This window comes from Monomorium pharaonis, chromosome 10, assembly GCF_013373865.1.
Source record: "Monomorium pharaonis isolate MP-MQ-018 chromosome 10, ASM1337386v2, whole genome shotgun sequence".
Taxonomy (NCBI): Eukaryota; Metazoa; Arthropoda; class Insecta; order Hymenoptera; family Formicidae; genus Monomorium; species Monomorium pharaonis.
This window is the reverse complement of record NC_050476.1, coordinates 200448-216777: the sequence shown is the minus strand read 5'-3', so window position 1 is coordinate 216777 and position 16330 is coordinate 200448. Positions and strand designations below refer to the sequence as shown.

Genomic DNA, 16330 nt, shown 5'->3' with positions numbered 1-16330 from the left:
ATGCAGTATATTTCCACCGATCGGCATCCCGTATCTGTCAATTTGCTGACATTACAGCGATTATTTTCGATCCTGACAGCCTTCATGAGAATAAACACATTCGCGATATATAATTCGCAATTTTATGATACGATGCAATTATCATCTCGTGAAAGCCATTGTAATTGTATCAAATTCTCTTTATCTTACGTTTTCAGCATATCAAACATTGGACCCTGAATATTTCAATTGCAACTCATTGATAATGGTTTTCTATTCGCGACTTTATGTGATTTAATAATGATGCGCGTTGTTTGGAATTATTGTTGTTATTATCATTAAAACACTTTCGTCATGTTGACCCTTGTTATTACATTTCCAATTTTGATTTATGCAGAAACAAGCTAGTGTTTTATGCTAGAATTATTACGGAAATCATTTACGCCAATTATCAATGTATGATCATGAAATTAACTGAAGTGCAGCCGCAAGCGCGAATTATCATTTACAATTAAGATCAAATAATGGACGATGGGCAATAATGCTATATATATATATATATATATATATATATATATATATATATATATATATATATAGTATGTATATATATTTGTAATTACAATATTTTGCACCGGTTAAAATTTTATTTTATGAAAGCTCAGCTGTAATGATCAATCACATGTGACTTGTTTTACCTTCCATGCGTTATATTTATTAATTAATCATTAAGATATATTGATTGCTTCTCTCTATTATGTACATATCTTATATTATACCTACGTGTATACGCACATGTCGGAAATGTCACACGAACGGCAAAGAGATTCCGCAGTGATGGAACGTACAATAGGACAGCGTTATGTAGACTCTATTATGAAAAGGGACTCCTATTGTGCCTTTCCGTTGCATATACGTGTCGCGAAACACGGCACGACAAAGAACAAAACACGTAGCCAGGCGATAAACAAATGGTTGTCAACCGCCCAAAAGAACCTGCTGCCGGCAATAAGCATTGAATTATGGCCCAAGAAGTAATAAGGTCTATATACTATATAAATGGACCGTTTAAAGACAATGTTATTGTCAAATAAAATATGATGACAAGATTTATACAGATATTAAGAAAATGTTAAATTAATACATTAGCGTTTTATTCCAATCGCTTAAAGATATTTATATATACATACATATAATATCAGTTTAAATTAAAAATTTAGCCTTTTTAGATTTATTTCTTTTTTTCTAGTCAACAACGATAAAATTTGGATAGTAATTGTTCAAACTTTTGATCTATTGAAACTAATTACAAAAGATAACACAACAAATAATTCATAAACTTATAATGCAAATAACAATACTTTGTTGCAATTTTAAATAAATAACTTTTAAAGAAACAAGTGGTTCTAAATAAACTGTGATTCATACAAATATTTATTAAAGTTATATTAGCATATGTAAAAATATTTGATTCAATTCGTAATGCCACTTTTTCATCAAACTTGCACAAAACGCGATTTCACATAAAAAGAGCAAATAAACAATTAAATAACTTTTAAATTAATAAGAGAATTAGGCTCAAATTTTACACTGCTGCTCAAACATAATAATAATAATAATAATAATAATAATAATAATAATAATAATAATAATAATAAAATAAATATTTTTGGTAATACTTTGATATGTAAATATGCATTCTTTACGAGTTAATTTCAAATAAAAGATGAAATAAATTCTTTATGGTGAGGCAGAGAGACAAAGTACCCATTAAACGAGCGAGCGAGAGAGAGAGAGAGAGAAAGAGAGAGAGAAACAACAGTCGAAGAAAAGTTTTTATTACGAAATCCAATTTCTCGTGTACAGAAGCTGTTTCCGGTATCAATGCGCGTGTAAAGGGAACTGTGACGTGAGAGACGTGCCGTGGATTATTTACAGAATTCCAGGAGTTAGTTATTCTCCGTCGAGTAAAGCGACGACGAGTAGAGCGACCGTTTGATTGTGCGCGGTGGAAAAGTTGTCTGTTGTTGGATGCTCTCGAGCGAACGTGACGAAATGTGTGCAAGTGTATCACCGCCCGACATAATCTCTATTAGCGATCGCGACATTGTCGAGTGAGGACAGTATTCCTTTCCTTCCCTCCCAACCGCCCTTCTTATGCTCAGCATTTTAATGACGCGCAGGTTCGTGTTTCTCATAACGGATATGAGGCGAAAATATGGGCTTCACGTCGAGCCGGCGTTTCTCGGCCACAAGACATATCGTGTCCGTGACACGCGACCCTTTCCCGTGCATACATTTCACTCCTTTTCTTTTTGTTCTTTCCCCCTCCCCTTTAAACCTCGTGCGGCACGTGCGAGTTTTCGTGATGTATGAGTGATGAATATGCAAGACGTGAGCGATGGAGGCGACTGCGGCGACAACGGCGACGGCGGCCGCGGCGGTGGAGACGGTAACGATGCTGGCGATAATGGTAATGATAATGATGATGACGACAAGAAAAGCGCGAGCCGCGCGAGACGTTGGTGGGTCCCATGACACTGGTTCCACCGCATCCATCCGTGTCTTTATCGTGCTGGTTGTGTAGATGTTCCACAAAGTTTGGCGTCAACGAGAGGAGACTATGCGATGACAAGATGACCTCTCGTCCCCTCTTTCAGTTACGACGCGGGTGCTGCACGTGGAATAAAAAGAGAAAATATTAACGCATATGTATATATAAGAGGCGAGCGCTGCGTGCGCAATTGTAGAATTATTAACTAGAGCTAAGATGATAAGCCGATGATAAAGTCGAGGAGAGGTCCTCGTCGAAGTTGTTTCCTCCAAAATTGTATGGTGGCCAGTAGATGATGATCGATAATCGGCACGCGCAATTAGTTCGCGATAATTAGTTCGTCTGCGACATGCTTATGATTACTAGAGTTTTGTTTTGTTTTTTTTTTTAGTTTGTTGCGTGCGATGATTTTTTTTTAGTCCGTTGCGTTTTATACTTTTGGTGGCATTGACATACCGTTCATGATGTATTTCGCGCTCTTTAGCACGGGATTGCCTCTGATGCGGATCGTAACTCGCAATATCATAACTAGATTAGCTAAAAATTAAGTTAAAAACGCAAAATTAATACGATGTCGGATAATTTTGCCCGATGACGTAGGACTGGCGATCGAAAGATTGCCATCTATCCTGCCATTCGATTCTATCATTCCTGCGTCTTGTCGTTCTTTCTTGTAAAAAATGTAAAATCGTAAAATGTTTAGTTAAAAAAAAAAAAAAAAACGAAATATTCCTACAAAAAAGAAAATTATTTACGAAAGCGTTTAAAGCGTCAGATTTATGATAAGAATAGATTTCGCTATGTGTAACCTGAAAAAGTAATGTAAGTCAAATCACATAAATGTTTTTCGCATACTTTCGGGTGGCGCGGGTGCAACTTCCACTGGAACTGCGGGTTTCGTGTCCGCGGGTGCTGAAACGTCTCCTTCAGTCGGAGCGGCTGATGCATTTTCCGCTGGAGGAGCGGCTCCTTCGACCGGAGGAGCTTCTTCCGCCGCCGGCGCCGCGGGAGCTCCTTCCGCTGGTGCCGCACCTGCACAAATTTTTTTTTTTGTCTTATTAAGAATGTTAAAAATGTTCATCTCACATATCATTATCATAATTTTCCTCGTGCAAGATACAAAGCAACGATATTTTGAATGTATTGATAAACAGAACTTTGGTATAATATTTTTATATTAATTAGCATAAAATAATATATTGGTGTTAACTGGCAACAAAAAGCTATTAATTATTGATTTAATCTTTTAATCACCTTTACTGCAAACATATTAATTTTTACATATACGGTAATCATGATTAAAAAGAATAAAAGATTAATATACAATTTAGTTATTTTATTAAGCATGATTTTTTTGTTAAAATGACTTTAAACAATATAAAAAAATAAGGCAAAAAATAAATAGAATAAAATTAACCTTCCGCTGGGGGCGCAGCTGACGTCCCTTCTACAGCAGGTGCACCTTCTATAGAAGCAACAGAAGGTGCAGAACTTTCGGCTGGGGGTACTCCTTCAGCAGGTGCACCTTCCGCTAACGAAGCTGTTTCTTCCGCAGGTGCAGATCCTTCTACCGGTGGCGCAGCTCCTTCAACTGGTGGTGCTGCGCCTTCTGCTGTTTGCGCAGCATCTTCCGTAGGTGGTGCAGTGCCTTCCGCGGGGGCTGCTGCAGGTGCACCTTCTACACACAAACGTCCTCTTAAAAAGGTATAAAATATATAGAAAAAATGAAGATAGAATGTGTTGCTTATTTTCAAATTTTCGATAAAAAAAGATTTCTGAAAAATCATTGTTTGAATATAATTTTAAGAAGTACGGGAGAGAGCCCAATTTTCACACAATTTCGGTATTTGATATTATTTAACCAATTAATTATTATGATTAAACTAATGTGTTAAACAGCACCTTACTCTACACTTTTGTGTAATAATTTCGTATATATAACACAGTTTCTTTGTAATAAAGAAAATATATAAAAAGTAAAAATGCTGCATTGTAGAAAACTCGCAATCCCGATAGCAAAATTAATTGGTATCCTCTCGTGGTATAAGTTATCTTTATAATAAACTCCATATTAAATTAATAAAAACGTAATAGAAAAACAAAAACAGATTGCAGATGTGTATTTCTCGTAAAGATTTTATCTTTTAAAGTTATTTTATGATAATCAAATAACAAAATGTTGTTAAAGAAAAACAAATGTAAACTATTTTAAATGTTTGCTTCAATATAGATTAAATATAAAATATTTCGAATTAAGTTATAATTAAATGTAATTGAATATTCACACATCTCACTCACATGTGAACTGAGCTTGTCTTAAATATGAGTCAAATTTTTACGAGAAGTCTTGTGTAAATAAGTTAAAGAAATGCAAACTTAAAGATTCGCGAGAATCTGCGTTTTATAAGCGTTGTTTAACAATCTATATTTAATTTCATTTTTCTCAAATTTTAAAAATAATCGACAATTGACTTTCAATTTTTTAAAATTAATACTAAGAGAATATTATATATAAAGAATTGGAAATCATTTCAATTGAATTTTATCTCAGAACTTTTGTTTGACAATAGAATACTTTAAGAAAAAAGAGCACCCTGACACAGACTTTTGTATAAGGCATAATGTGTAATGTACAAAAAACTTAATCAGAGTTCTGCACTTACATCCTGAGGAAAAAATAAAAAAACACTAGTTTATTAATTCTCTTATGCCTCATGCGTGCAAAATTTGTGTTACAGTTCTAAATTTAGAAAGCCTAAAGTTTTTTTTAAATTTTGATAACTTTTGTCTAAAATTTTATAGTCAAAACATCTTTAAAGTCTAGATATTTACCACCTGGTGCAGCTGGTGCTCCGTCTACTGGCGGAGCACCTTCGACTGCTGGAACTCCACCTTCGGCTGGAGGTGCTGATGATACAACTGGTGACGGTGCAGGGGCTGCTGCGGGTGCCGTTGGCGGAGGAGTTGGCGTTGGCGCCGGTTCTGGAGTCGGTGTTGGTTCCGGTGGTGGTGGTTCCGCTGCAGGTGCTTCAGCTTGCTCTCCTTCCTGGAAAACACGCACTTACTCAAAATTAATTGTCTAGCAATATCTTCATCATTTAGATAGCATATTAGTTACAACATAGTAATAATCCAATTAAATTGCAACAAATCAATACGTATGGTATATTAAAGTTACCAAAAAAGGTAAGATTAGTTGTAATAGCACTCTTTTCAAGAGTTTCGCATTTTCTCAGAACCGTAACTAAGTACTCAAAGCAGTTTTATTTTTGGGAGCCTCTTAAATTTCAAAGAAAGAAAGAAACTAATTTAATTAACAATTTAATTTATAAAGAAAAAAAAAGTAATAAAACAAATACGATATAATAATCGTTTAAATTGTTTATAAATAGTTTTTGTATACTCAAAACATGTAAAATATTATTCACATTTTTAATGTACATAAATAAGTAAAAATAAGTATTTTAATTGCACGTTTCTGGTTTTTATTTCGGCAAACTTATCGATTATCTTATTATAATTAATATTTTTAACGATATTATATTTAACTAAAATTATAAAAAGATTGAATAATCGTTCTTGTCCGATAATCAATCTTCAATTTCTAATTAATTATTCTCATTATTTTTTATTAATTCTCGTTAATATTCTAATTAATTTTAATTTGCTAAAATTTCTCTTATACTAGGTAATAGAAATGAGAACAGTGAAAAATATTTGCAGAACAATATTGGTGTTTGGATATGATTCAATTAATTCAAAGTCATAATAAACCGATAAAACATTAAGCGGAGTTGTAGTTGAGTTTTAATGTTTAGAATTAATGTCGAGGCTTCAAAATTTAAGAGTATAAAAATGAAAAACTTAAATTTTTTAAATATTATATATCTATCAATAACAAATTTTAATCACACAATTTTATTTCAAAGCTTTTTGGACCTTTTTGTTGCCTCTGTCTACTTAAGACTCTGGTTTTATGCTTTTTTTCCTAAATAAAGGCGACTTAAGACATAAAATATGTCATTCGAGAATACGCAATAGAAACAGTGCGTCTCATCACGGAGATTGTCACGAATAAAACAATTGCGTGTGCAGCTGCGCGAATCTTCACCGTTATGCGTATTAAATTTGATTAACGGTCAGCGCGTGCGTTTCACAAATGTACTTGCATTAAACCGCCGTTTATAGATACGTCATTTGTTCCGCTCTCGATAATAATGGTTTATGCAATGTTCGACCGCGAGCTTACGACGCGCCGCGCGCTTCCCGCGGCTTCGTCGACGGCGTTTTGCGACCATAAATCATCGCGGCCATTGTGATCGGCGAATATTGTCAAGATAATTAAACAATGTGCACGACACCCGATATGATTATAAATACGATCAAATACATGAAACCTGCGAGGTTACGCCGAACGATCGATGAATCCCGAAAACAAATTGCGAGATTGTGGAAAAACGACACGTATATCCCGCGATCGGATGAAAAAGAAGTAAAAAAACGCTCGACATTTGCGTGAAGTTGATATAATGAAGCTTTGTTGGAAGTGTTATTTAATTGGATGTATCAACGCCCATTATCGAGAGACAGAAATTAACACAATAATTAATAATAAACGTACATAAAAGAAACTGCAATACAATTGCGAGCGTTAAGCTAATGCTTGATTTTTAAAAATTTATATAAACGCAGATTGAATTCCAGATTTCAAATACAATAATTGTTTAAATTAATGAATGTAAAAAAAGCAAAAATGAAAAAGTAAAGGGATTTGAAATTTTCTATAAATTAAATAAATCTTATTTAATTACAAGAAATATCAATGATAGATTTAAAATCAATTATCATACGTTGTCAATCTATACGTTTTATTTTGGAAAATAATGATCTGTGAAATATTTCTTGTAAATAGAAGGAAATGAACAGATCCATAAATCAATAAAGCAGATCAAAATTGTCAAAGTACATAAGAGTATGTGTATCATAGCGAACGTGATGAAGCTGTGTCGAAAGCGTCACTCAATAGCGAATAGTTATGAAGCGAAATCCAGTTAGTGACATACCTACCGTACCGGATATCTGCAAATTAAAAAGCTTTTGGCATTATTTTTATAAATTCTTATAAATACTATAATAACAGAAATCGAAATACAAATTTTCCACGTGGTACATGTTGTATCAGCTACATTTTCTCGAGTAAAAATTATCAAAAGTGAAAATATTAAGAAGAATGCCAAGAGCTATACGTTCAAAAGTTTCAACACGTTTGATATTAATTTTCTCGCGAAGTTGAGCATCAGATTTAAAAAAATGTCCAAAAATGCACGACACCGGACATGTCATCAAATAAAAATAAATAAAAATTTACTTAAGTTGGCTTTCTCAATTTTAAAAAGTTTCTTTTCACAATAAAAATGTTTCTTCTTAGTACGATGACTTCTTGTAATTATATCGAACTTCTTACGTGAAAATTCATTTTTCATCTTTTCTAACTTGAACTTTTTAAGAGTTTATGGAAAAAACAAAAAAGAAAATAATTGTTATAATATGCTTCGTTTACATAAACATTTTTTTTTTAATTTAAAAACTTTTCTATTAACTTAACTTTTTGTGAAATACACGCGTGGTGAAACTTTTGAGCGGAAGTGCATCTTTTATCGAATGTTGCACTTTTTATAAAAATAAAAAAGCATTTAATTTTAGTTTGTAATATAACTAAATCTAAGTAATAAAAATAAGTAAAAATAAATATTTTTTAAATAAAGATATTAATCAAAATGTTTTTCTAAATAATTAAGACAATTTGAAAAAGTGCTATTATATATCTTATATTTATATCATAAAGAGTAGTTAATTAGTCTCTTTCTACCTTATTAACTTATCCAAAAATGCATAAACAAAACATAATTATTTAATGTACATAAAACATAAAACGTACATACATAAAATATCGAATATTATCTTATTATACATATATCAAAGGTTAAAACAAAAACTGTCACAGGCGATGTAAATTATATATGTATATGTAACTCTCACAGGAATATAAAAGGAAAATGAAGAAAACGTAGGAAAATGATCACACAAGATTAAGGTTTTGAGTACCGTTAAATATTTTGCTTTACAATAAATCTTAAGTAACATTTTCCCCCCCATTATTTTATCTACAGTAATATCTCTCTCCTCGCACTTTAATTTGTAGAAAGACAGAAATTTTACTTTACATTTTCTCTTGTGAATTCTGCACGCAACTCTAATACTCTACAAGGTGATTTACAAGATTCATTAAAAAAATATGCTACGTTTGTAAAAAAAAAAGACGGGACAGGTACGAATAGACTATGGGGAGTGTAGAGTTACATTCAATGTGATCGGATATTGAATGCCAAAAAATTTCGATACACTTTGGGACGTACGAGCAATCATAACGGACAGACGGACGGGCAAGAGTTTTGCGTGCAATTCACGACAAGGGGGCATATTAAATTAATGAGTCGATCGTTAAAAAATGTAGAGGAGGTTCGTTGGTGTTCCTGCATCGAGCGGTTATTGACGATGACGGACAGGCGATCCTGTATTTCTCTCTCGGGAACGACGAGACTGAGAATTTTCAATTCTCTCATGCTTCCACCGGTGCCTCCTCCTCCTTTACCTTCTTTTCATCGCCCTTCTTCGACCAGTCGGGTTTCTTCTGCAAAATCGAGAAAACATCGCGTCAAAATGTGTGGAAGTCTCGTTACATGTTGAAAATTAGACTGGCACACTGGTTAGCAGTGTCGAGGGTGAACGCTCTCACAAAGCCAGGAAATAATACTAGAGAGCGGGGGAGCGGCGGCCTCGGTCAAAAACTTCTGAAAGGGGCTATTCCGTTGGAAAGATTCTATGCCAAAAATCTAGAAAACGAAATCTAGACAAAAATTGCTTCGTGGTCGTCGTCGTCGTCGTCGTCGTCGTGGATCGCGTCGCTATATACCGTTTAATTGCGAATTTTTGCGCCAGCTTTCGGGAGGATCGCCAATTCTTGTACTACCAAAAAATTCTCTCGACGTTTCCGGGAAACGTCGCCTGGCACTGCGCTCAGTCACGGAACATTTACAAAGCCGTGCAGAGACTGTTAGTGGAAATTTAAAATAAAAAAAAAAAAAAAAAAAAAAAAACAGCGGAAGAGAATCAACGAGTAAAAAAAATAAAAAGAAAACAGAAGGAGATTGAAATGAAGAAACTAAGGCAACAGCTTCCAATGTTGTCGAGAATGCTGGGAGCAATGCGTCTAAACATCATAAAAAACACCACGAATAAGCGGAACATAATATTGAAGAAAAGATTGCGCTGAGGGCTGCATTACTACGAACATTAAAAACGAAGGAAGCTTCTCTTCTATCCTATCTCTTTACTTTCTCATTTCCACAAACATACGCGTACACAGGCGCGCGCATACACGCAACATCCAAGCGTTCACGAACTATCTATTCCATACTTCTATCTACACTCATCTATCACACGCGTCATTTTCTCCTACGCATACAAACTGCAAGTTGGCTGTTAAAGTTTTACCTTATCTTTTGACGCATTCTGCGAACATAATGCAAGAGCAACATTATTAGTCAACAGATAAGACGACACTGATTAAGCATACATTTAAATATTAACTTAACGACTATCGTTCATGACTTACATCATAAGGCATGATCGACACCGTGATCGACACGCATATTGATCGTCGAAAATATTTTTCTCTTAATTAAAGGAGATGATAGAATTATGGCGATCCTATTTATATATTTTGGGTAATAATTTGTTAATAATCAATATTTTATAAATGGGAAATTTAACGATTACATTCGTTAATGTGTCATTCAATCTTGTGCACTTTAAATGTGTAAAAATATTTTCCATTCTATAAGGTCAATTAAAAAAAAATTTGAATCTATTGTCGGTAATTCTGTCAGCAAGAGCTGCATTACTAAAATTCCAAGGTATTGTTTATTTAACTTTGCATAATTTGAAACATGTGCATAACAGTTGAATTATAATAATTAAATACTCAATTCACATAAATATTTACATAAAGTACCTATAATTAAATGTTAAAAGGTGCTTTAAAAAAGTTTCGAAAAGTTCAAAAGTAATTTATAATAAATGTCAGCGCTATTATATATTGACATATTAGCGCTACTGCATAACGGCAGGCTACTAAACAAATAATTCTGTAAGTAATCATTGCAATTCATCATTCTGTAATAACAGAGATAATTACGTGACAATAATATCTATAAGGGCCATAATACTACCTTCTTCTTTATTATTTAAGGTGTAAATTAGAAGAAGATAAGTTTTTTTTGTAAAACATCAAAATACGTGTACGATTTTGCACAAACAGAGACAGAAAGACAGAGCAACAAATTCTACAGTCTGAAAGCGTGGCAGCCGAGTGATGACGATAAGGCAAGCTACGAAAGGGCTTTAACTGCGTGATCAAACGACTTTAGTTTCAGAGAGTGCGTGTTTCAGTTTCAGTTTTTTTTTTTTGCGAGCTTGTATTTCTCTCTCTATTGATCTTTTTTTTCTAACATTTTGCATTCGATAGCGATTCGCCGGAACGAACGATCTTGTGTGAAAAAGTGTGCGGCAATTAACACGTGTAAAAAGAAGATAAACAAGGCGAGTGTGCGAAAAAAAACGGAAGGCAACAATATATATAATTAGATAGTGAAGAGTAAAAGAAACGCGAGTGGGCAGGCATGTGTGAGTAAAGCGCTTCTGCCATTATGTACGAAATAAAAGTGGAACTGTCAGCTTCAAATATATTTCGCAAGCCAATCTCACCTTTTTGCGTCCCTCTTAATTTTATACTTTATTTACTTCGCGCTCTGGATTACGCGAAGATTTTTGCGAAATTACGTGAATGGAGTCAGGGAGAATGCGAAATAAAAATGGAAACACCGGATATGGGTACGAATTGGACAGTACTTTAATGACCAATATGTCAGAGAAAAAGAACCACGATAAAGAAAAAGAAACGACAACTCAGAAAAAAAACGAATTAGTGAAGTTTTACGAGAAACAGAGAAAGAGAGAAAGGGAGGAGGGAGGGAGGAAAGAAGAGAGAGAGAGAGAGAGAGAGAGAGAGAGAGAGAGAGGGGGGGGGGGAGGGAGAGAGAAAGGCACGATTCTCGATAACAGCTAATTTTTCTCTTTATCAAATTATTTGAAATACGCACTCGTGTAACATCGTCTAGAAGAATTTCTTCTCTTATTACGTGACAAGAAAATACGAGCATGTCGCGCCGAAGCGAAAATCATATCTGATTTTGCATAAAATACAAAGTGCTATGATCGCATTAACACTCTCATACACAGCGTCACGCTTCCATTATGTACAATGGAAACAATCGGGAATTGAGATCAATTCGAGTTATCGAGTTTCGTATCCAATAGACTTCAAGAAAGAGAAAGACGAAAAAAAGAAGGAGAAAATAATAAAAATCAAAAGCGATCTATCGCAGTGAGAAACCGCAGAGAGGAATAAACCGTAAAAATAAGAAAAAGAAAACAGGAAAAGAAAAACAAAGAGGAGAAATCTGCCGATGAAAAGGATATAAGAGATACACGAGAGAAATATCTGTGACTTATTCACGTGCGCTTTCTTCGATCGTTTATTGCCACAACTTTTATCGCTTTTACGTATAACAGTTGTACGTGAATATTTACGTAGAGTCAGCTTCTCCCTACGTCGCTCGTTTTGACCGTTTCTAGTCCGCGCGGAGGAAGGATATAATCAAATATCGACTAACTCCTAGAATTGTTCGTGCAACTTTCAATTCTCACTCGTTAATTTGTTTCGCAGCGCTAACGAACTAGTTTGACAACAATTCGAACGAATGTGGAACGGCGAAAACGCGCTGACGAACACGCGAGATGTGTTGGTCGATGGGGGAAACGGTATCAAAAATGTTCTACGCGTTTACGCATCTGTATTTCTTCTTTTTTTTCTCTCCTTCCTTTTTTTTATTTCTAAAAGGCATGTGCGCGCGCGCGTAACAGGTCGATTGTACGCATCGTGTTAATGTTTCTTCATTGTAAATGTATGTATATGTATACACGTGTGTATAGAAGTTGGTTTTTTCGTTTGTTCTCGATTTCTTTTTGCTTGCGTCGTAATAATAACATTTGTATTTTATTGAGATTTCGCACTCAAACTGTTTTTATTCTTTCATATTAAATCTACTTCTTGGTCTGCCACTCTGCCTTCTCGGACTTCTTGGGCTGTGAAGAACAACACAAATTGCCTAGTCAACTACCACTACTACTACTTCCAATATGTACATGTCTATAGACGGTCCTTTTGAGGAGATTCCACTTGCACAACGAGAAAAATGATTTCAATTTTAATCTTTTAATTCTTTCTTTAATAATTAATTTTATCACTATTTATCAAAAACAGTTAATTTTGATAATACACGTAATATTTGCATATACGAAGTATACATATATTGTATAACAAGATACAAAATCGAGCAGTGAAAATCGATACCACTTGTTATTATAATCAGTAGCAAATGATGAAGATAATACGCATTTAAGTATAATTACAAACATGATCGCGTCAACTTGATACTATTAGTTGATTAGTAATTAATAATTAATAATTATAATAATTATTAATAATTAACTATCTGTCAATACAATGTTTTCTGCACCTTCTCTATACACGTTGGATCACTACATTTCTGTTAATTTTCTTTACTTTTACAGGTATAAAATGATTTTTTCAATGATTTTTAGATGTATTTTAACATCTCTAGAAAGTATTGTGCATTTGTTTTATTTGTCAAAAATTGTATATAAATGTTACAACTAATTATAACTAATCATAATACTCTTAATTTAAAAAAAAGTGTGCTGAGTGATGTGTCGTGTCAAATTGTGTGTATAGAAAGTTAATAAAAATAATTAAGCAATTTAATTTATAAATCGAAAATTACGATAATCTCGATACCTTTTATGAAGTTCTTTCTACCTAATAAATCTTCAAAATATGCTATTAAAATATTATGCAATGTTTGTGAAGCAAAACACTCTGTATGTCGACATTTATTATTCAAACGACTGCACTCATTGATTATCGCAATGATATATTTTGCGGTTAATCGATTTGCATAAATTCATCCTCGAAATGACAATATCGTCATATATTTAATACTGAAAGTATCCGCGTTACCGGTGAATTGATGATTAATTATTATGCGATTATCCACTGCTCGAGATTTCAGAGAATTTTAGCTTCCAAATTAGCTGATAAAATAATGCCCTCCCAGGGGAACGATATCATCATAAATGTTTTAATAGTAGCAATAATCGAAATGCAAACAAATGGCTATGCGGATCTCCTAAATTGGACACGATACACTGAACAAAAAACCGAAGAAAACCTGCTAATTGGGTTTTGTACACAAAAAGAAAACCAGGGCTACAAAAACTGTTTTTGATTCACTGATAAAACATTTACTACTACATTACTATACGTCTACCCATCGTGCGGTCGTAAAAAATGAGCGTCTCTTGCAAGACTCAATAACTATCGATAAATTTACCAGTCGAAATTAAGCAGAAATATAAGATGCACACGATAGCAATGTAAAAATATAAGATGTCTGAATGAACAAAAGGGAAAATAAAATTGAATTAAATGCTACGGAAATAGAAATATTTATAACATGAAATTCTCCAAATTATTTCTCCCTCATATTTCCGTGAAAATTCTTTCGTCCTGATAAATTCAAAGAACGCTTGAGTAGACCTTTGACGGGTAGGAAAAAAACATTTTTGCAAAAAAGATTCACATCGCTAGACGCAAAGATGTCTATCGAAAACGATCATCCTTACCTCCTTGTCCTCTTCCTCCAAGGTGAATTCCTTCTTCTTGACTTGTTTCAGTTGATTACGGAAATTGAACTCGGCGGCTTTCTTTTGGAGCTTGGCGAACTTATTCTCGTATTTAGACACCTTCTTCAAGGTTGGTTTCATGCTGAAGAACGCAAAAGTACGTTGTATAATAAAATATGCTTTTAACATTCCGGCTAGAAATTGTATTGTCCGATTCTTGCGATGTAAAAAAAGAAGACTACTTACAATTTACCTCGGAGATCGTTAACCTGGCTGTTCAAGTCCGCGATCTGCACGCATCGAATATTTCTATTACCATCCATTGTATTCGATATTGCGATAATAATTTATTCATGCGCCTTTATAATTTTCTCATTATATACAAGGTATAAGAGAAGAATTTATATTCGTTTCGAATATGTCCAATGAAAAAAGCGACATTCGAGCAAACTTTACTTTATACAAAAAATATTTGACATATTCGAACCTTAAGATTTACAAGACAGATATGTGCGATAATAAACCTTGTACAGTAAAGAAATATCGCGTATTAGGATTAAACGTGGATTAGTGGACTCACGTGAACGGCATGACAATTCAGCCACAAACGGTTAATCAAGAAGAAAAAACCAGAAGAAACGGACAGGCGAATCAAATCGTATCAACGTGCGCCCACAGAGGCAAAAGCACCGGCAAGAGAGAAAGAGAAAAGGGAGTTGTTATACGTGTTAAGCAAGCTCGGATATTCAGTCGGCGAGCCATTCGACGGATCGAGATTGACAGTAAATTGGCTTGCGGATTAACTGCAATAGCAGATGACGGTGATGGGTTTGGAATAGAAGAGAGCGGACTCGAGGTTGTGGGCGAATAATAACGGAAAAATAAATGGCAAGGGGTGGAGGAGTATAGGGGAAACATTATCGTCAAATAAACAATAGCTGAAAAACTGGGACGTCTTGCTATCCAAAATTTACAACCCATGTGCAAAAACATCTGAATAAAAAATAAAAATTTCAGTGAGAAAAAAAATTGCATCATCGATGAGATAGAATTTATATTACTCGCAAACACGATATTATATTCGCGGTGAAACAAAACACTTACCGCATTTTTTCGCGGTAGAAATATCGCGATTGAAACACATCACGGCTAAAGTTATTTCATTTAGCGTCGTAACAAAAAAAGGAAATAACAAACACACAGTATAAAAGTCGACAATGGCAAGTCTATTTTGTATCCATAATAGCAGGAAATTTCGTAGACTAGTATTGCAACAGAGGTTTCACGACTCGTGCATTTTTTACAGATAGATCGACTTGAAAGAACTGTTTCCGCGGGATTGAACGTCCGTCGTGAAAACTCATGCAAGAAGTAGAGAATTCGTCGAAATTTGTTGCACATTACGTTGCGCGCGTGTATGCAGAATCTCGGAATAGATTGAATCAAAATGCAAAGTCGACTCGGTATCACCACAGTCGCCATTGTGAGACTGAATCCATTTCTGTTTCTGAAAACAACTCTTATCTCGCTCTCAATACGGACGACACTGATTATTCTACTTTTCTGATATACAGTTTCTTCAGGAACGAGACTTTGTTCTAAAGCCACTTGTCGGATTCTCTCTCTTTCTTCTTGGGAATCATTCGACCGTTATGTTCTTTTTTTTCTTATTCTCTTCCTCGCGCGCAAGTTACAAAATAGGGAGAAAATAGGAACAAAAGAAGAACAGAAAAACAAGAGAGAGAGAGAGAGAGAGAGACAGAGAGAAAGAAAGAGAAAAGAGGGATTGGATACGATGGGGTGTGAATTTCATTTTGGCCAATCAGGGGACCGGCTGGTCACGATCAGCTCTTTCGTCCGCCGCGGGAGGTGATGAGAAAAAAATTACAAAATCCACTACAATCCGTTTTC

The 16330-nt window shown here is 34.4% G+C and overlaps 2 protein-coding genes across 18 annotated transcripts in view; both read right to left on the bottom strand.

Annotated features, from left to right (window-relative positions):
• Positions 1-1800: 1800 nt before the first annotated feature.
• LOC105833863 (skin secretory protein xP2) lies at positions 1801-8016 on the bottom strand. The gene is made up of 5 exons (XM_028189992.1): positions 7998-8016; positions 5366-5593; positions 3951-4211; positions 3389-3565; positions 1801-3070 (listed from the first exon to the last, which is right to left on the bottom strand). The coding sequence occupies exons 1-5, from the start codon at positions 8014-8016 to the stop codon at positions 2964-2966; spliced, it is 792 nt and encodes a 263-aa protein (XP_028045793.1). The 3' UTR covers positions 1801-2963.
• Positions 8017-8622: 606 nt separating this feature from the next.
• Positions 8623-16330, bottom strand: part of LOC105833875 (troponin I) — a 30980-nt gene continuing 23272 nt past the window's right edge. For 7 of the 17 annotated variants that reach the window (XM_036293033.1, XM_036293034.1, XM_036293037.1 and 4 more), the window contains 3 exons: positions 14666-14709; positions 14420-14561; positions 8623-9224 (listed from right to left, as the gene is read on the bottom strand). In XM_036293033.1, the coding sequence (XP_036148926.1) occupies positions 9153-9224; positions 14420-14561; positions 14666-14709 (258 nt within the window). In that variant the 3' untranslated portion in view covers positions 8623-9152. Of the gene's footprint in view, positions 9225-10087; positions 10106-12152; positions 12800-14419; positions 14562-14665; positions 14710-16330 lie in introns of those variants that run through there. The other 10 variants (XM_036293028.1, XM_036293029.1, XM_036293027.1 and 7 more) reach the window with 2 other exon arrangements.

Coding starts and splice junctions, on each gene's coding strand:
- LOC105833863 (XM_028189992.1), bottom strand. Junction 4,212..5,365: donor AGCACCAGCTGCACCAGGTG/GTAAATATCTAG, acceptor GTTTGTGTGTAG/AAGGTGCACCTGCAGCAGCC. Junction 3,071..3,388: donor TGCACCCGCGCCACCCGAAA/GTATGCGAAAAA, acceptor CTTAATTTTTAG/CTAATCTAGTTATGATATTG.